At 37.4% G+C, this 21,672-nt stretch overlaps 1 protein-coding gene across 2 annotated transcripts in view; it reads left to right on the forward strand.

Annotated features, from left to right (window-relative positions):
• dpp10 (dipeptidyl peptidase like 10) overlaps nt 1–21,672 on the forward strand; it is a 69,911-nt gene that overhangs the window by 23,465 nt on the left and 24,774 nt on the right. Inside the window, exons 1-6 of one of the 2 annotated variants that reach the window (XM_081367524.1) lie at nt 1,776–1,907; nt 10,758–10,872; nt 12,578–12,673; nt 19,638–19,732; nt 20,439–20,513; nt 20,903–20,955. In XM_081367524.1, coding sequence (XP_081223650.1) covers nt 1,857–1,907; nt 10,758–10,872; nt 12,578–12,673; nt 19,638–19,732; nt 20,439–20,513; nt 20,903–20,955 — 485 coding nt within the window. In that variant the 5' untranslated portion in view covers nt 1,776–1,856. Of the gene's footprint in view, nt 1–1,775; nt 1,908–10,757; nt 10,873–12,577; nt 12,674–19,637; nt 19,733–20,438; nt 20,514–20,902; nt 20,956–21,672 lie in introns of those variants that run through there. The other variant, XM_081367523.1, reaches the window with a different exon arrangement.

A 21,672-nucleotide genomic window follows, 5' to 3' on the forward strand; every position in this document is an offset into this window, starting at 1 on the left:
CAAGCTGTTCTAGAGCTCAAAAACACAATCAAGACTTGCAAAGCTAACACCATAACTTTAACCTTACAGCACTTGAATAACAACTGCAATTAAACAACTTTCATACTGTATTGAGAGTATAAACGTATATATCATTACACTATTGCTTTTAAAAACTACTGCATTCAGATCCACCCACAGACATCAGCCATATGTCTAAATGTTTGTTCTGTTTTATTTATTCATGTCCACAAACAGTTCTGTTCTTTGTGAACCGACATGTCAATCAAATCACCTTTATTTATAGCTATAGCTCGATACTCAAAGCAGCTTCACAGTGAAAAACAGGAAAATAATGACCATTGATGCACAGGATTCAATTCTGCTGTAAAGCGCCTCTAAACAAAGAATAGTGTCATTATTCAGTGAAGTCAGTTCAGTGTTGATTTCATTCAGTTTGCTTCAATAACATGTCACAGATGCATCCTTCAGTGATTCAAGCCATTTATTTGAGATCATTTAATCAATGATGTGATCTCAACTGTTGTTTCCATATATGAAAAGTCAATGCAGGTAATTTTTATTTTATTTTTTATAATAACTTCCTGCTCCTGTTGTAATCCTGCTTCTTATCCAGCATGTAAATCCTCAAACGCTCCTATAAAAACCCCTTTTCCCAGTAAATCTCTTAAAGGGATAGTTCACCCGAAGTTGGAAATTCTGTCAGTAATTACTCTCCCTCATGTCGTTCCAAACACGCAAGACTTTCGTTCGTCTTCGGAACACAAATTAAGATATTTTTGATTAAATCTGAGAGCTTTCTGTCCCTCCATTGACAGCTACGCAACTACTTGATAGTTATTAGGAGTGAGATCTGGTTAGTTCCTAATGTTGCCTATAGCATCTGGATTTTTGTCTGGAAAGTTATGGACTTTTCCTCCTGTTTTCATCTGATGTCTTTTGGTTGGATTCTTTCTACTGTGGAAAGGTTGTTCATTGCAATTTTTAAATCTTTTTTTTTGTATCTAAGAGTGAATTTGTGGTCCAATCCATCCAAGTAATTCCTGCTTTTAATCTCTCTTTCTTATTTTAGAGGTTTATCAACAATTATTTGGGCACAGTTTAGTAACGTGTTCAAAATGAGTGGACCGTTCATGGAAAAGCCAACCGTACTATGGAGAATTCAGCTGTATATAAAATTAGCCTTATATCAATTAAGCGAAAGACGTCAGAGAAATGTAAGCACTTTTTGAAAAGAAGAGTTACATAAAGTCACACCCATATAGTTTTAGAGCAAATGTTTTTCCTCTTTTACGTAATTCTGTGTTGGATGTCATTCAGAAGTCACTCGAGGTCGCGCTTCTGGTAGAAAACAAGTTGACATTGATGATGCTCCTCAGGGTTTGACTGCAGGTGTCACAGTCAAGATGCTGGAATTGATGCTCGCTGCAGAATGCACTAATGCAATTACTAGAATTGCATTGATGCATGCGATATCCTTGAGCTCTCGTGCTGTTAAAGGTGCTGTCTGTCGTCTGTCTCTCTGTCTGTGGCTTCGCGTCATCAAGCCCCCCCCCCCCCCCCCACTCCCCCCTGCAGGCTCAGCCTCAGCATCAGTGCGCGCGCTGCTCCCGCCTTCTGGATTTGCATCAGTTATTTTCCCGTCAGTTTTTAAGTTCGTCAGTTAAGCACATCGTTCGCAACGATCGATCACGCGTTCCGGTTGCGGTGTAATGCCAAACGCGCCGCGCGCGCTCCTCCTCCACGGACGAAAAGCACACGGAGGAGCGACTCGAGATCACGATTCTGCAGTGCTGGAATCGCCAGTTTGGGTATTTTTGGCATTTCTCAGCGGCATCTGAAAAGGGAATCAAATCATGACGGCCACCAAAGAGCAGCAAAGCCAGAGACCGAATCCGCAGGACGAGGTAACGAACGGCATATCCGTTACACACACACACACACACACACACACACACACTGATTTGTAACGGCTTTTCTACCCGAATCTGGAGAGTATCAGGTAATGAACGCACGAATCCAGCGCCCGTTCAGTACATGACATCAGACCATTCGGTTCTAAGGGATACATAACAATTCTGCTGTCGTGTTTTTAATTTCAACGCCTCATCCGCATTTCTTCCCGCTGTCAATCGCGAGTATCAGTTTTTGCGCGTGACGATTGTAATTGAGAATCGGCGCACGCGCGCGCCCGTGTCCAAACAGTGTATAAAGTCATAAAATTAAATCACGACATGACACCGAATGAAGAATTAAAGGTGCCTCATGTCTGGTCGGTTCGGGCCCGCGTGTCACCTGTCCGTGCCGCGAACCCTTCGACACGGTGCGACAGTCCGTCTGTGAATAATTGATCGCGGCTTTCTCTGACATAAGAGCGAATAGCTGATGAATCTTTCATCAAAGCTGCTTTGAGACACTGTCACGTTCACGTTCACGCAAAGGAGCTGGACTGGAACATGTTTGGGGTAGTTGTGTTGTCGCATCAAGTGTTGAAGGTTTGAATATGAGTGGATGTTGTTCTGCATCTATAATATCATAGACTTTTGTCCACTGTAGTGACATTGTATTTGAGTGAATTTCTCTGACACCATTACCCCTTACGAAAATAACCACGGTTTCACTATAAATAAATAAAGTTAAAACATGGTAACCATAAATTAACCATAGCTGTAGGCTACTAACCATATGGTATTTGTAGTTTAACAAGTGCTAATCAATCCACCATAAAACTGTTTACCACACGTTTATAATAAAACCATGGTTATTTTTCGTAAGGGATGTGTCACAGTTTTAAGTCTGGATGTCCTTTAATGAGCACATTCGGGGCTTTATTCCAAATGTTTGGAGGTTTCACCATGAGAACAACTTCTCCTTAGTCTTTACAATGACTGACATTCATTTAGAGATCAGATTTAGCAATATTATGGAATTATGATATTTTTTTGTAATTATGTAAATCTGACTAATTTTCAAATCAACATCTGAGGAAAATGGGTTACGAAACCGGGCTTTGATTTCATCATACATCATGTCCACTGGAGACGCCAGAATTAAATCATGTTTATCAGGCATTCTGGGAGACACAGCATGTGAATAGGGAGATCAATTATATCAATATTCCTACGAAATATTATGAAAGTGTTGCCAATTATTACTCCTATTACACTCTTTTTTTCATTACCCCCATGTTACCCTAAGATCACATTAGTATGCAAATAAAATACAGTTAGTTGTATTGAATGGGAAAACCCATTGACATTTTCCCCACATATTGCATAAAGGAAAATGGTATATCAATTAATTCTATTAATTTTTTCCATAACATTTGAGAATCATTAGTTTAAAAAAAAAATCCTTAAACCAAAAAATTAATTGGTGAATGACACAAAATCACATTTTGTTAATTCATGTCCTTTTATTTTTTTTAACAACTGAGTCCTGGTAACATGAATAAAATATATATTTTCTGTTTTTTTCTTGTAATGACATTAAAAAAATAAAATAAAAAAAAATTCAAATTTTCATGAGTATATAAAAGTTAAAAGTATGTGACAGTGATTAAGCATAAAGGCACTGCATTCGTTCATCATCAGATCAGAGTTTGCTCTTCTGGCATATTTTTGCTGCTACTCATTTCAGCGTTAGCATGGTTTATTCTGCATTCTGAATGCTTGTTGGCAGCTGATATATCCACAGATGACCCGAGGAGCGAGTGAGTGTTTCAGCTGTGATACGAGGCAGTCGTGCAGAAGTGTTTTCTGCAGGTTGCTTGTGTTGAATGTTGTACACCTGTGTCCTGTTAGAGTCCGTCACTATAGTATCTTCAGACCATCGCCGGTGTCTCTCTCACACGCTCATGCAACGCTTTAAAACAGAAAGACATTGTCGGAGTAGTTTGATGTAGCTTTACAGTCAAACTGAAATGTCTTCCTGCTAGGACATATAGAGTAGAATAAAACATACAGCTTACCTTTTTTAAATGAAAATGCGTTTTAGCCTTCATTTTCACAGCTGGCCTTTCAGATGCACATTCCAGGTAATGATTGCTTTATGGGTTATTAATCTAGAGAATGTGGCATTTATTGGAATGAATGATTGAGTGGTAGAGGCAACTGTAAAGGCTCTTTTACATCACAAACTCATGTTCAGAGCAAACAAGATTTTGAATAGAAGGAATGCGTTTCTTTGGTGCCTTTCGTGCCGGGGACAATGTCCCGATTAATATAATTTGAGCTTTTGGTCACGTGTCTCAAACCACAGTGGGAAAAATCTGCATTAAACTGTCTTATCTACTGTCACAAAGCCTTAGACTTAACCAGTCTATTTCTCTTGAATCGAAAGTAATATTTCACCACCCTTTAAATGAAGGTTTAATGGAGAAAGCGTCACATATCTGGTAGGGTAAAGGCCCATTCGTACTAAGAACCATAATTTTTAGCGATGCACCAATTTTGACTGATACCGATAACCAATAAATCTATATATTTGAAAGCCGGTAACCAATATTTTGGTCTAAATCCAATTTTTTTTAAATAGTTTTTTAGAGCCTGATTACAAAAACAATAGTCTCACCATTAAAATCCTAAGCACACAATTATAATCATGTTCTCATTATAATTTTATTTAGCCTAAATGATAGATTTGCGATTCGCATGTTGCACTTAATTGTATTCCCTTAAAAAAAAAAAAAAAGATTTCAATCATATTTCAAGCAAATCCAAACCATCATGTTGAACAGTGCACAAGGAACAAGTAAATAATCCATTGTTTATCGGCATTAATATATCGGCTAAATTTTCTTATTGGGCCAATAACGATAACATTAATTATGGACATATATCGGGCGATAGTCGTGTGTCGCTTAAAAAGCTTGAGCTTTTGGATGAAATCTGATTGGCTGTCAATGTTGGAAAAATTATTGGAAAAGTTGGGAATAAAATTATTGCTCTGAAAGTGATTCCAACCATATCATTCCTCGGTGTCGTTATTGTTATAGTTGTGTTGTGAACTCTTGTGTGCTATTCTCATTAAATTAGAATTATTATTAAAACTTTGTAGTTATAGTTGTTCAATTTAAATAAATTGGGGGGGTCATATCAAAGCAAAACATTTAGCGACAATATGGTAATATTGTTGCAACATTTTAAATATCAGAGGAAATTTCAGTGCAGCTAAAAAGTGCTTTACCTTTATGTATTGCATTGATGCGATTCGACCTCTCTGCCTTAAGCTGAATGTATTTGACAACATTACAATGCCTTCACAAAGAATAACAATCACATTTACAGTGCAATATTATTATATTCATTTTAAATCATCTTGTGTGTATTAGTTTCTCTGTTTTCTATTCAAAATGATTGCACACAATGACATTAAGATGTCAGATGCAGGGAACCATAAAACTCGATTCTAAAAACAGCTCTGCGCTCTGTGGAAATGTCTCTGTAGTTCAGTGTCTGTGTGCAGGGATGTGCTATAATGATGTAGTTCATTACTGGATTATGGCTGTGCAATCATTACTGTAAAAATCTGAAGCGTATCATGTTTATGGTTTGATATATGTGTACATATACACTACCGTGCAAAAGTTTGGGGTCAGTAATATATATATTTTTTATGTATTATGTATAAACTCTGTTCTTTTGAACTTCCTATTTAGCAAAAAATCCTGAAAAAAAAAAAATGTATCCCTGTTTCCCCAAAAATATGAACTGATTTCAACATTGATAATAATGAGAAACATTTCTTGAGCATCAAATCATCATATTAGAATGATTTCTGAAGGATCATGTGACACTGAAGACTGGAGTAATGATGCTTCAGCTTTGATCACAGGAATAAATTACAGTTTTACATATGTTCACATAGAAAACATGATTTTAAATTGTAAAAATATTTCACAATATTACAGTTTTGCTGTATTTTTGGTGAGCAGAAGAGACTTATTTCAAAAACATTTAAAAAATCTTATGGACCCCAAACTTTTGAATACATTTATCTTGTACGATTCTTGCCTTTAATTCTGTGTTAGCGCCACCAAATGCTCTGATGTGTGTAATTGCAGGGGCTCTAGACATGTGACCAGTGTTGCCAACTATTTTCAATCGGACAGTAAGTAGCTAAAGCCTGCTCAAAGTCGCTAGATTACGTAATGCGCCAGTCTGCAGTTTACATGTTTTCTCTCCTAATCCATGCTTACATACTGTCATTTTTAATATATAACCAAATGACTGTCCAATAAAGCTGTTAGACAACTGATTGATCGAGACTGAAACATCGAGGTGACCGAGCTTTTGCAGTAGCAGGCCCCAAATTATGGAATAGCCAACCACTATCAATAGTTTCGTCATTTGCCACCTTTAAATCGAAGCTTAAAAAACACTTTCTTAATGTGGATCCTTAATGCACTCTCTTAACCTTCAATTGTTTTATATTCAATGTATTATTTATTCTATTGCTTGTAATTGTATCGATTGCTCTTATAATTATTTATTATATTGTATTATCCTTGTACTGATTATTCTGTCCTGTTCAGCACTTTGGTCAACCATGGGTTGTTTTTAATGTGCTTTACAAATAAATAATGAATGAATGAAAAGTTGCTACAGGGGTCTGAAAAGTCCCTAATCAAGTTGGCAACACTGCATGTGACCCTAAGATCAAATATTATTGGTTTGATGGATAGACTTACTCAAAAAACAAACAAAAAAAAAAACGGATGTGAACATATAGAAATGCATTATCTCTATTCAAAATCTTGTGTAAATGTGTGTATGTATAAGCATTAACCATCATCTTACATCAGAAGCTGTTAGCCTTCATCAGTGAGAGGAAATGTTCCTGTGTGGTGTTTCTGGTGCTTCATATAAGCAGCAAAAGAGAATTCATTTCAGCATATGCGCACGCCGTCTGAGATGGTTTCTGAGCGCACACACATCGAACGCACGCACATAAATCCGCTGCTCATACGGAGTTCATTTTGCCGCATTATTAGGCTTCAACAGTCGAATACACACACTTATGTGCCAAAACGCTCAAATGTTTACTTGTCTTCTATAAGCTTGATTTTTATTTATTTTTTATATATACTTATGTTAGTAAAACTAATAATATTTTTTTGTGATAATGAAATTGGTTACAAGAATTGTAGTTTCAGTGGTTGATGTTAAAGGGGTGGTCGATTATGATTTGACTTTTCTAACTTTAGTTAGCGTGTAATGTTGCTGTTTGATCATAAACAACATCTGCAAAGTTACAACGCTCAAAGTTCAAAGCAAAGGGAGATATTTGCTTTTAAAGAAATCGCTTTTTAAGGACTACAACAAACGGCTGGTAGAGACTACACCACATTCCTCCCGGGTTAGTGACATCACCAACCCTAGAATTTACATAAACCCCGCCCCCTGAACACGATTTATAGATTATCATGACAGAATATGCTAATCAATGACTAGAAGATAACTACACATCAGCTTCATAAACTCATCAACTAACCATTCTGAAATGTCCTGTTGCTTCTACATGTTGTCACTTCTTCTTGAGTCTCTCCATCATTGTCTGACTCCGGTTTGAACATAAAAGGCTAAAAGTTTTTGAAATTTTCAGTGCATGTGTGTGTGAGGTAAAAGGACACAAGCTGTTGAAGCTCCGCCCCCTGTGCCGGGAGCAGCAGCTCATTTGCATTTAAAGGGACAGACCCAAAACGGTGTGTTTTTGCTCACCCTCAAAAAGTGACAATTTTAACATGCTATATAAAAATATCTGTGGGGTATTTTGAGCTAAAACTCCACATACACACTGTGGGGACATCAGAGACTTATTTTACATCTTGTTAAAAGGGCATTATACCACCCCTTTAATATAACCTTGTTTAAAGTAAAAATATCGACAGTAGTCAACATTTGAAGTGGATCAAAAAAGTTAATCAAAGTCATCCTAAGACAAGAACTGGTATTGATCAAAATTCATGTATAACTTTGATGAAAGGTTTTGATCCACTTCAAATGCTGATTCACTGTATATCATGATATATACTGTTATCATGAAATAAAATTACTCCTATTGTGATATAAGATTTTGGTCATATATTACCCAGCCTAGTTGTAGAGGCAGGTTTCCAAAGGCCATATGTTGTGATGTCCATTTTATAATTCTGACATTGACCAGACCTTTCAGTAATACATACAGTAAATGTTAGAAACATTTTGCATTTGACATTTGCTTATGTAGACTTGCAGTTTATTGCATTTATGGATTTTGAGCAGTCACACGTGTCTTCGGTCTTCTGCTACATTAGTAAACGTGATCGATTATCGTGTTTCATGGCGAGGGAATGCAAGTGACATCAAGCATACGAACCTGAGGACTTCTGCTCATTTAAGAGATGAATGATGATTGGGTGAATCTGTCCGTCCCTTTGACCGTCCTACATGTGCCCTCAGCGAGGTCAAGGCAAGCAGCCATTACACGTGTTGCCTCGCTAAAAATAGAGGCGCACACTCTCTCTCCGTCTTTAAACACGTGTACAGACGCTCACACCCAAAGTTTGATGAGTTCATTTTATTTTCGTATTACTGCCATCAAGTGAAATCACAGCTAATGCCAAATCATTCTTCAGATCTGCGGTTTTTTAGCATATCACATTGTTTAAACCTCCTGAAACCCTTCTTTCATAAAAATAACTCACAGATGGTGGTTCTGCAGACAGAGAGCGAGAGTTAAAACCTTGAAGTCTGTTGGACACGAGTCTGTTAATTGATGTTTGCAGTATTTAAATGGTTTATGATTCTCTGAAAGGAGAGCGATTTATCCCTGACTGAAGACATAATGTACAGGTATGACTATGACTGGGTTTCGAGTTCGATACTTTTTAGGCACCGACCGAATTGCCTCGATAACATCGAGTATCAAAAAATGTTTTTTGGCACCAAATTACGATACCCAAGGGGTTAATCTCATCAACGTCAGTGAGCAACCCTCTACACACACCTTAGCAATAGAATTGCCATTGGCTAGTCAATTTTTTGGGTTACTCGTCTGACTGATATACTATTTTATATACTGTATATATCAAATCATATATATATAATTCCACCAATTTAGCTTATCATTGTAAAATGGCACAGCTTTTTAAATATCTAAATGTACACTCTTAAGATCAGTCAATCAAACATTATATTATGATATTATGATAATCAAGCATTATTTAATGATAGAACTTTAGTAATTCAAACTAAAACTTGATAATCATGCATGAATGCATATTTGTCATTTTAGCTGATCTTAGGACTGGTGGTGGTAATGAAGATGTTGGTCATTCATTGTTTCTGTAAAAAAAAAAAAAAGATAATAATAATTGATAATAGTAATTATTACTAAAAGATAATCCTACTACTAATTCTACTTCTAATAATGACAATATTCAACACATGAGTTGCTGGGTTCATGAATGTTAATCCTGTTGTCAGCGTTCGCTCGAACTGATTTGCTGAGATTAAAACAGGGTTGAGCGCCATCCAATGAGATTGCCGTGTGTGCATAAGCTCCGCCCACTAGCGGAGAAACCTGCATGTGTTCTGCTTGTTCTTAAAAGCTGACTAATTCCAGACGAACTCCGTTATTTTGACAGGAAAATACAAACAAGAAAATTGTTTACACGTAGTGCGTCGATTTTGCGTGGTATGTAAGACTCTCTCTCGCTCTCTCTCTCTCTTTGCGTGTGTGAGAAACGGGACGGCGAGTCGTGTGCCTTTACACTAGAGTTTACGGTGCATCAAACTGAGCTGAGCTGCATTTGAAATACCAGCACAGATCTCTTGATGAAGAGCGAAACTCTCAAGCGCTCAGTCAGTGTTCAGCGAGTGAAAATATATCTATGCTAAACTTATACTTGGTATCTAACACACACACACTGGCGAGTAAAATCTAAGAATTTATTAGCCAATGGCTAATGATAGACATTATTTAGTCGCCCAGAGTGAAATATACTCACATTGTAGAGGGTTGGTGAGCCAATAAGCATGCAGCGTAATTGGCTGTGGCGAGGCGCCGAGGCATCAAGGTCCACCAGGCTCAATGCCAACAGCGGGCAATGCAATATTTCTGACAAGATATAATTGCCACCAAGACCAGCACTGTACATCACCTTGTTTGTGTTTTATTACATGATGTCCATGTGGAGAGTTGACGAGTTCTCTGACTGCTCACTTCAGCCTGAAAGCGCCATTAGCTTTCATAAGTGAACGGAAATGTGTTCAGCGTTTCTAGTTCTTTGAGAAGATAGCCTAAAGGTTTAAAGTAACTTGTTGGCAGAACCCAGCAGGGAGGGAGAGAAGATGAATGACGTCTCCACAGCTGCTTCTCAGAACATTTAAGGTGGAATAAGCTCTAAAGTGTTGGAGCAGAAGGCCTTGATCCATCTGACAGAAACCTTGTCTCCAATTCAACTAGTTTGAACATCACAGAGTCTGAAAAACTGCCTCTGCTGATCTTTCGGCTGTGTTTGAGCTCAGTTATCCGCAACTCTTGCTTATAGGAATATTGCAGTGTTTTTTCAAACGAATTTCCGAGCACGTCTTATACAAGACATTTACCCAGATCATTTAGACTCATCCCTCAGTGAATACAAATGAACTCAAATTAAACCTTTATTAACAGCTTCAGTAAAGCATTACTAGATGTTGAACCCTCAACTTTGCTTCTTCTTTCTTTTTTTTGGCTGTTTTATAAAATAACGTGTCTGTTTGTCTTTCCTGTAGGATCTGGGTGGCATGAGTCCACCTCAGAGGAACTGGAAGGGGATTGCGATCGCTCTGCTGGTCATTCTGGTGGTCTGTTCTCTCATCACCATGTCTGTGATCCTCCTCACTCCAGGTACAGCAAACCCCTAATGATGAATATACAGGGTTTTTTTCCAATTGCTAACACACTAAAATGACACGCACAGCACAATTATTTAAACAGACACCGAGAGCAAAACCTCTTCAAAAGTCTAAACACATTTTATGCTTTACACACATTTTGCAATGCAAAATGGCACTTTTTAAACACACTGAACACGGTTCTCTGTATAAGACACAACAATCTGACATTAAGTCACATGTCTGCCATTTCAAAACACTGCCGTTCAAAATGACACTCCATGATCTGATTGGCTGATACATGTGTCACCTGACCAAACACCTCAATGCGTAACTGTTAACACTTCAGACTCCTCTTATTTGAGGTTGTGGTTATTCCAACTTTAGAACTTTTTAATCAGGGAAAGGTCCCCGAGCTGGGACTCAAACTCGGGTCGCCTGAAGCACAACTGCATTACACCTCAAAGCATTACCTGTACAAGGCTATCGGCTCTGACAGTTAGAAGATATTTAAATAAATGTTATAATCGTAATAAAAAATATAATTTTATCACTTATACAACACATATTTGTTCAGTGATAGCAATGAAGAAAACTGATAGTAAACCCATGGACCTAACAATCTTCTCAATTACTTGTACAAACTTCCGGGTAAAGCCCGGCCCACTTCCGGTTTTATCCGAATACAGATATGATTAATTTTGAGATTGTTACAGATACAGATACAGATATTGGCTCCGCTGCACTCCCCTACTACTAACTATCAGTAACTTTGCAACTTCATGTCAACTAACAATCATTTGAGTATTAGAGTGTCCGTTCAATATCAGCTAACACTTTATTCAGATGCTCTCCAACAGACTTTCTACTGACTATAAGTATCTTATTCTACTAACCTTAACCTACAGTACCAGTCTACTAATAGTCTAATGAGAGTTAGTTGACATCTACAGTAGTGGCCAAAAGTGATGTCTGGGGGGAATAACTCTACAAGTTCGATGAAACCATCAAAATATGAGGAAAATATATTATATTTTTTGAAATATGTTAAATATGAGGGAAGAACAAAACACTAAACTTGGTTATGGTATTTGTCTGACAAAATTATTTGGCAAAAAAGGCACATTTCAGCGACAGGTTTTATTTTACTATGCAAAAAATCGCATAGAAGAACAAAAAGGAAAAAGCATACATGGACTACAACATAATCCATTATTAATATTTCCTAGGTTCTCTCTCTGTTCATAATTTCTTTGTATGACAGCCTGGATAAAAATGATGTTGGCGCAATTTGGCATGTTTCAGTGCGTTATCATCACAAATAAAACCCAAGCACAACTATGCAATATGCTAAACTCTTTAAATAAACTTACAAACTCATTAACATTTTGAATTATATTTTAATACAGGGGAAGATTACATTTTTCTAAGCTGGACATCACTTTAGCCCACTACTATAGTTGCAGATTAATGAGTTAGTTGACAAAGTTACTTATAGTTAGTAGAATGTTTAAAGTGGACTATCGAAACCAAGTGTAACCAAACCTCTGCATTGCTAAAGTCTTGAGTCTGTGTGTTAGTGAATCTGCTGTTTGTTTATGTAAAGTGTGACACCTGTGGCCTTCAGCGGCTCCATTACTGCTCGTGACGCTCGTGTCTGTCTGTGTCTGTCTGTGTGTGTGTGTGTGTGTGTGTGTGTGTGTGTGTGTGTGTGACAGTGGACACGCTACCGGGCAGTGACACCAAGTTGGCGGTGGAGGATCTTTTCAGTGCAGATTTCAGCGTGCACGACCCTGAAGCTCTCTGGATCAACGGTAAGACAATATGACCAGAGATCCACACGCATCATTAATTTCTAATGGCTCTCATTCATTAATCATCTGTACACCATCACAAGCTCTTAAGCACAGCTGATCGCAGAGGATGATTGATCATTACCGCAGATAAACATTAGAAAACCACCAGGATGAATAAAAGGAAAACATCTCTGAGCAACATGTTAAGATTCACTGCAAAAATACATTTGATACAAAACGAGATGATACATCTCAAGGAGTTAATCCTAATAAATTCGAATAATAATTTCCTTTCTTAGATATTTCTACTGGACAAAAATACTTAGCATTCTTAAATCAAGAAGCATTTACTTGAGAAGCAAGTAATTACTTAAGTTAATAAGTCTTGTTTTCAGAAAAATGTGTCAAAATGAAGTGAGTTTAGGCTTAAAAGAAGAACAAATATCTGCCAGTGGAGTCAGAAACATAATCTTTATTCAAAGAGAAAACTGTCACGTTATGTTCAGTTAGTTTCATTATCATGGACTTTTAGTTTGTTTTCATGTTTATCACGTGTTCCTTTGGTCAGTTTTCCCGTTCCTCATTATTAGTTCATATGTGTCAGCTGTGTTCTGTTAATCATCCTAATTTGTGTTTGCTATATAAGTTGGTCCCTCACATTCATTCTCTGTCCGATCACCGTTACCCTATGCGCTGCAAAAAAAATAAAATAAAATTGCTGAGTTTTCTTACTCAGTGTTTTTTTCTTGTTTCCAGTCCAAGTATCAAAAAATTCTTAAATCAAGATACATTTACTAGATGAGTAAAATGACAAAAGATATTATGTCCTGTTTTCCGGGGGAATTAATTAAAATGAAGTGAGTTGATGCTTAAAAAAAGCAAAATTATCTGCCAATGGGGTGAGAAAAATAATCTTAATTCCACCAGGAACAGGATTAGGTACTATACGGTTATCCGGACCACATGTGATGACATACCCCAACCCCGCCCCTAAACCTACCCGTCACTGGGGTTACGACCAACCAAGAGCGGTTGTGGTCATGTGTGGTCAGGTGTGGTCCGGATAACCGTATAGTACCAAGGATTATTTTTCTTACCCCATTGGCAGATAATTTTGCTTATTTTACACAAAAAAATCACTTAATTTGTATTTATTTCCCCAGAAAACAAGACTAAATATCTAATGTAATTTTACTACTACTTTACTACTAATTACTACTTTACTACTAATGCATCTTGATTTAAGAAATGTTTGATATTTGGACTGGGAACTAAGTAAATACTAAGTAAGAAAAGCATTTTTTGCAGTGTGTGTGTGTTACCCTGCTTGTGTGTGTTACCCTGCTTGTGTGTTACCCTGCTTGTGTGTGTTACCCTGCTTGTGTGTTACCTTGCTTGTGTGTGTTACCCTGCTTGTGTGTTACCCTGCTTGTGTGTGTTACCCTGCTTGTGTGTGTTACCCTGCTTGTGTGTTACCTTGCTTGTGTGTGTTACCCTGCTTGTGTGTTACCTTGCTTGTGTGTGTTACCCTGCTTGTGTGTTACCTTGCTTGTGTGTGTTACCCTGCTTGTGTGTTACCTTGCTTGTTTGCCTTCCTTGTGGATATCTATCATTAAACGTTGTGTTGGAACTTGATTCTTCTGACTTCCTGAACCCACAAATGACAAAAACATGTTTTAAGCCTAAACTCACTTCATTTTGACACATTTTTCAGAAAACAAAACTTAATATCTAAAGTCATTTGTTTCTTTAGTAAATGTCTCGATTAAGAATGTTTAGTATTTTGTCTTGTTTTCCAGTACAAATATCTAAGAAAGAAAATACATTTTTGCAGTCCAGTCACATTGTGAATGCCAATTTCAGCAGCTCTGACCGTTTTTGTGTTCAGTTCGGATCCGTCAGTTTAATTTGAATATTAATATATCATTTTAATATCATGTTTAATGTTTTGACAGTAAGCTTTGCTCAAAAATGTTCCTTATTTATCACAGCACGGTGAGGCTGTTAGGGCTGGGCGGCATATTGAGTTTGTACGATATATATTGAAATATTTGTATAAACTATATAGGATGAGGCAATACCATTCATATGGATATACAGCAGCTTAATATTACGAGCGGAGGACAGAGAGTGAGCTGCTGTGCGGAAAGTGCATAATCCAATTTGTCCTAGACGTGAAACATGCTGTATATTCAGGGCTTCAAAATAACTTAACATGGTTTGTCCCGACAGATGCTCTGACAGATACTCGTGCGCTTTAATGCGTTTGAGATGTGTTTTCCTCAGTGCATAACTTAACATAATTTCACAGGTGTATTCTCCATCTGTAAATGCTAAAAAGTCATGCAAATATTTCCATCTTGCTGTCAGGAGTGGATGAGCCTTATGCAAGTGGGTCTCCGCTAAACTTCACAGACTTTAGGGAAAGTGCGCTGCCGTGTCTATAGTAATGGAGTGATCAAATCTAGGCTAATATACTGAGATTATACACCCAGGCTGCATTTATTTTGATACAAAATTCAGTAAAAACTGTTTTCTATTTGAATATATTTTAAAGTGTAATTTATTCCTGTGATCAAAGCTGAATTTTCAGCATCATTACTCCAGTCTTCAGTGTCACATGATCCTTCAGAAATCATTCTAATATGAGGATTTGCTGCTCAAAAAACATTTATGATTATGATCAATGTTGAAAACAGTTTTGTACAATTTTTTTCAGGATTCTTTGAATATAAAGTTCAAAAGAACATCATTTATATGAAATGGAATCTTTTATAGCACTATAAATGTCCTTACTGTCACTTTTGATCAATTTAATGCATCCTTGCTGAATAAACATTAATTTCTTTCCCAAAAACAAAACAAGCCGTACTGACCCCAAACTTTTGAACGGTAGTGTATAATGTTACAAAATATTTCTATTTGCTTTTTTTTTTTTACTTTCTATTCATCTAAGAATCCTGATTCTTACCTTTTTTTTTCTTTTTTTTTTACATTGAAAATAATCATAAATGTTTCTTGAGCATCAAATCATCGTATTAGAGTGATTTCTGAAGGCTCATGTGACACTGAAGACTGGAGTAATGATGCTGAAAATTCAGCTTTGATCACAGGACTTCTTTTAAAAGCATAACAAAACGGCAGTGTATATTGTACAGTATATCACTATTTTGCCCAAAAATACCCAGATGTGATTTTGTCTTTATCGCCCAGCCTTATGAGGCTGTAAGTGTACAGTGTGTCATGCATCTTCCCGTTACAGCTCATTACTGATCAACAAGACTTATTCCTATAGTATTTCCTGCATCATAAGAATCAATGAGACGAGGAAGAACTATTCGGGCCAGCCTATAGGAAATCAGTGTGTGTGAATAATCCAGAAGCACGTGATGTGACGTGTCTTTGAGAACTTGACATTTCAGTTCCTTAAATATCATCTAGCGACTCTTAAAATATTTTTGCCATATCGGGCATCACAGGCGTTGGCGGTTTGTGTGTGTGTGTGTGTGAGGAAGTATCTAGATGTGGTAGTTGCTATGGCAACAGGAATAGGGAAGGATCACTCAGGTCTTACACTGGCAGCAGCAGCAGCATGAATATTTCATTGTGTGTGTTTGTGTGTGTGTGATGCAGTTGAGCTTCCAGACAAACCCGTGCTTATCAGAGTCCTGCAGTCACTCCAGTCTTCAGCTTAACGCTGTTCTTCAGAGTGTCTCGGACGCGATCTAGCTGATCTGATGTGACCCTGAGAGCCGAGCATCTGTGTGTAGATCGTCCTCTAGCGAGCGCTTGTGTGAACGTGCAGCGCATGAACCACAGAACGAGTCCACGCATCACATCAGTTCAAGAGAATAAATATTTCACAGCAGCATTTCTCCAGTGGCTTTCTCAGCTTTACTGTTTTTCGATTATTCCTGAGGACATCATGGGCATCGGGAGATCTAATAGGCTGGACTCACACTAAAGCACAGATATATTTTGACATATCAGATTTTTTTTTTTGTCCTGTCTGTCTAAGTCCTCAAATGAACAATGTTTACTCTTTCTCCGTGTTACTGGGCCGAGAAATTCACATTTTCCGTCAGATTTTGTGAAAACCACAGATTGTACTTCCGCTTTTTTGTATCTCCGCCCACGGACCGTCGGATCGTCAGAGGGTTATTAATAGATTCGTTTTTCTATTCTTATTAAGAGTAGCTTTATCACTGAAAATGTTATCATACTTTGTCAAGCCTTTAAACAGCATTATGGTACAAATGGAGAACTATGGCAACAGCTTTCTTTCAGGTTTAGTCCTCCTTTTGGCCCAAAACACTGTTCGTTATCATCCTCTTTGAAATGTTGACTACAAACACTGAGGTTTTTCAGATTGTCCGTTGTGTCATTCTCTCCATATTTATGATTATTTTCAGCTAGTCAACCGACTCGACACTATTGTGATTAAAAGTTTGCTAAGTATTACCTACTAAAGCAAGCTGGTATTTGACTGTGTTCAGGCGCATCCGGGGATGGCACCATGTCCACTGCATTATTGTTGTTGAAGCTTTAAAGCTAAGTTTTATTGAAAGCCCTTTCTGTCAGTGGTGAAATACCACTTTAAGACATAACTGACTGTTCACATTAATCTCGCATCGTAAAAGCATTTTGAGATGCAAGTGCATTCAACCAATTACAGTCGCACACAGCCGTATGCCGCAAGCATTTGACAAAAAAAAAGAAAATGGTCAGAAAAATACCTTTTTACAATTAGCCTTTTAAACAAATGTTTTTATGTTTATGCATTATTTAGCAGTAATTATTTGACATATGGGCCTTTAGCAGCTCTACATCCGCTCGTAAGATTGCCTTTAGCTTGCTTGGCAATCCAGAAACCTTCTGATAGCAATAGGCCTTTTAAAGATCTCCTTCACTTTAGCATGTTCTCATTGCTCAAGCTTTAAACATTCAAGCATGAAATTCTAGTAGAGCCCAAAAACAAAATCAAGACTTTGAAAAAGTCAATTCAAGTCAATTCACCTTTATTTATATAGCGCTTTTTACAATACAGATTGCTTCACTGCAGCTCCACATTGATAACATGAAAATAATACAACAAAGTTTGTTTCTAGAAGAAAATTGCATCATCGTCCACCTTAAGTAAGGCAGATCAATAATATTGTTGAATATTTAATGTCCCCATCTAAGCAAGCCAAAAGCCAAGGCAACAGTGGCTAGGAACCAAAAACTCCATCAGTGACAGAATGGAGAAAAACACCTTGTGAGACTCAGTCGCTCAGTTCTCCTCTGGCCAACGAGCGAACAGTGTAAGATTATGATCCAGGCTGCATTACAGGTCAGAAGTCAGATTGGATCAGAACATTCAGAATATTATCCAGTTCCGTCTGGTTGGAAGTCAGAGTCATCACGCCGGTGTGGAGACGAGTTTGTTGAGGATCAGTGCCGATGGCTGTCATGTGGATGAGGCCTTCACAGGGCTGATGAGGCTGGCACTTCAGGGATGCGTCGTGGACGTGTGCAGGCGCAGGTCCATCATCTGATCTGGATACGGCCCGGATCCGGCTGACTTCAGTAAACCTCAGAATAAACAGAAAGACTAACATTAGCATAGATGCCATTCTTCTTATGATGTAACGAGTACATATAGGAAGAGTCCCCGGTTCCGGCTGACCTAATCTATACAGCCTAATAATCAATTAACAGATCTGAATAATAGAAATGTAATGTTCTATATGAATGCCAGGTAAAAGAGATGTGTTTTTAGTCTAGATTTAAACTGACAGAGTGTGTCTGCTTCCCGGACAATGTTAGGAAGACTGTTCCAGAGTTTTGGTGCTAAATAGGAAAAGGATCTACCGCCAGCAGTCGATTTTGACATTCTAGGTATTATCAACTGGCCAGAATTTTGAGATCGCAATAGACGTGAAGGACTATAATGCGTTAAGAGCTCGCTCAAGTACTGCGGAGCTAAACCATTCAGTGCTTTGTAAGTAGTCAGTAATAGTTTAACATTTATACAATGTTTAATCGGGAGCCAGTGCAGTGTTGACTGAACGGGGCTAATACGGTCATACTTTCTTGTTGTAGTAAGAACTCGAGCTGCTGCGTTTTGGACCAGCTGTAGTTTGTTTATTAAGCGTGCAGGGCAACCACCCAGTAGAGCATTACAGTAATCTAGCCTTGAGGTCATGAACGTATGAACTAACTGTTCCGCATTTGTCATTGAAAGCATATGGCGTAATTTATATATATTTTTAAGATGGAAGAATGCGGTTTTACAGATGCTAGAAACGTGGCTTTCAAATGAAAGATTGGTATCAAAGAGCACACACACACACACCCAGGTTCCTAAACGATGACGAGGACTTGACAGAGCAGCCATCAAGTGTTAGACAGTATTCTGGGTTAGTACTGTACGTGCGGAGGTTTTTTGCCCAATAATTAGAAACTCTGTTTTTTCAGAATTAAGTAGTAGGAACTTACTAGTCATCCAAATTTTTATATCAAAGTGAAAAAGGGCATAATAGATCCTCTTTTAATCAGAGTTTCACAGTCTTCCAGATGCTTTCTGCTTTCAACAGTCAAGTGTTTTGTTCTGTTTTTGTGTTTGCTACTGAGAGATCTATTACTCTATTTTACGTGTCGTCTGCTTTTCCTCACTGCAGCTCTGCAAGAGTCTCAAACCGGAAATTTACCTTTACAACCGTCAAGCAGCTCATAAATGTGAATGACTCACCGTGAAACGGATGAACAGTCCTGCTTTACTTTCAGCCTGTTTATCTGAAGTGTAAGATAGATCAGGACACAAGCTAGAGCACAGGTGAAAGAGAAAGAGAACACAAAAAAATATCTGCAAATGGGGTCTGCAAAAAGTTTTCTTGTTTTCACTTTGAATTAAGTTGATTTTTCCAACCCCGCTGGCAGATATTTATCTTGATCACAGATAGGAGATATTGACTAACTCCTTTTTTTAACTCTTTATCAGAATCTGAGGTTATCTACAAAAACCACGATGGACATGTGATCAGGTTTAACATCCTCACGAACCAGACTGAGGTCGTGCTGAAGAACGTCACATTTGTGAGTGAATATTATTTATACAGTAAAGTGATATCTTGCCTAGGAAAATGAACATCTTCAGCCATTATTGAAATATTATTCAAAATTTGTTAAATATTTTGTTGTCATATTGCATAGTTGTGCTTGGATTGTTTTATTTGTGATGATAACGCAATGAAACATGCCAGATTGAGCCGATATCATTTTGATCAAGGCTGTCATACAATGAACACATGCAAAAACAAAACAAGAGAGAACCAGTGGAATATTAATAACTTGTGTTGTGGTGAATGTATGCTTGGTAACACTTTAATTTAGGGTCCAATTCTTGCTATTAACTAGTTGCTTATTATCATGCATATTACTAGTATATTAGCTGCTCTAACTTTTAATAAGCAGGAATTAGGAGTTTATTGAGGCAAAAGTCAGAGTTAAGTGTGAGAATTGGACCCTAATATAAAGCGTGACCGTATGCTTTTTCCTGTGAGCTTTTTTTATATTTTTCAATGCATTTTTGTTCTGCATAGTTTTGCATTTGGCCAAATAAACTATTTACTGATGTAGAAACACTGGCTGAACATACAATTGAGCTCAAAAGTTAAGACACCTTGCACAATTTGCTAAATGTTAATTATTTTTTTAAAAAAGCCTGTAGTTTTGGGGATATGAATGTTTATGATCCCGTGCAGAAGTGAGGATGACACCCATGTTTTCTTCTTTTTTCCAGGACACTTTTAAAGCCACCAAATACTCTTTAAGCCCGGACATGAAGTATGTGCTTTTCGCCTACAATGTTAAACAGGTGTGTGATGTTTTCAGGAATTTAACAGATGTGCTCTTTTTTTTTTTATGAAGCTTTGCATTTTTTTAAGGGGTCCTATTATGCTTTTTTCCATGCTCATCTTTCTTTAGTGTGTAATGTTGTGGTTTGACCATGAAAAAGCTAATATCTGAATTAATTTTGCTTCTCCAGTAAATCTATCTTGATTTAAGAATGTTTAGATATTTGTTCTGGAAAACTTGACAAAAATTGAGCAGGAAAATATATTTTTTTTGCAGTGCACAAACTCTCATTTTAGTAATATGGTTTATTTATGCGTTTAAAATGGGATTGTGTTTACTTAAGTCATTTGAGCTTTCTTGAAGGTGGTTTTGTTTAATCTTTGTTGTTGTTGTGTTTTCTGACTGCAGGTTTACCGGCACTCATTCACGGCGTCCTACATCATATACAACATTCACACCAGGTGGAGTAAGATCTGTTATTGATCTCACAGATGTTCAGAGAATACAGTCAATCAAATTCAGTGTTTAAACATGCCTTTGCTGCACCAGATGTTCTTGGGTAAACAATGTGAAATGAGCTGAAAAGTATGTCATTAATTAAGTCCTAATGAGAGAAGAGGAGCGTCGGATATGACTGACGCTTTGAACATGCGGCTGTGATGTTGAACAATACAGTTCAGTTCAATAACTGTAAAATTTATCATTTATAAAATGAGTTTAGTTTTAGCTATAAGCAGACATAAAAGACAATAGTGTCATTATTCAGCTTAGTTCAGTTCAAGTTCTGCTGTCGTCCGATAGGGCTGCAACTTATTATAAAAACAATGTTATTCATATGCGCATTTATATGTCACACGATTAAAATCGGATTTTATATTTTACTATGCGCACAATGCATGAATATAGAGTTTCCTGCTGTTTGTAAATACTAGCCATCATCCTCCCATCACTTCTTTTCTTTGTTTTAAAAAGTAGACTAAACTCGACTAAACACCCAAAAATGAAAATTCTGTCAGTAATTACTCTCCCTCATGTCGTTCCAAACCCGTAAGACTTTCATTCATCTTTGGAACACAAATGAAGATCTTTTTAATGAAATCTGAGAGATTTCTGTCCCTCCATTGACAGTCTACAAAACTACCTCTTTCAAGCCCCGGAAAGGTAGTAAAGACATCTTA

This window comes from Scardinius erythrophthalmus (assembly GCF_964197995.2).
Source record: "Scardinius erythrophthalmus genome assembly, chromosome: 6".
In the NCBI taxonomy this organism is placed as follows: domain Eukaryota; kingdom Metazoa; phylum Chordata; class Actinopteri; order Cypriniformes; family Leuciscidae; genus Scardinius; species Scardinius erythrophthalmus.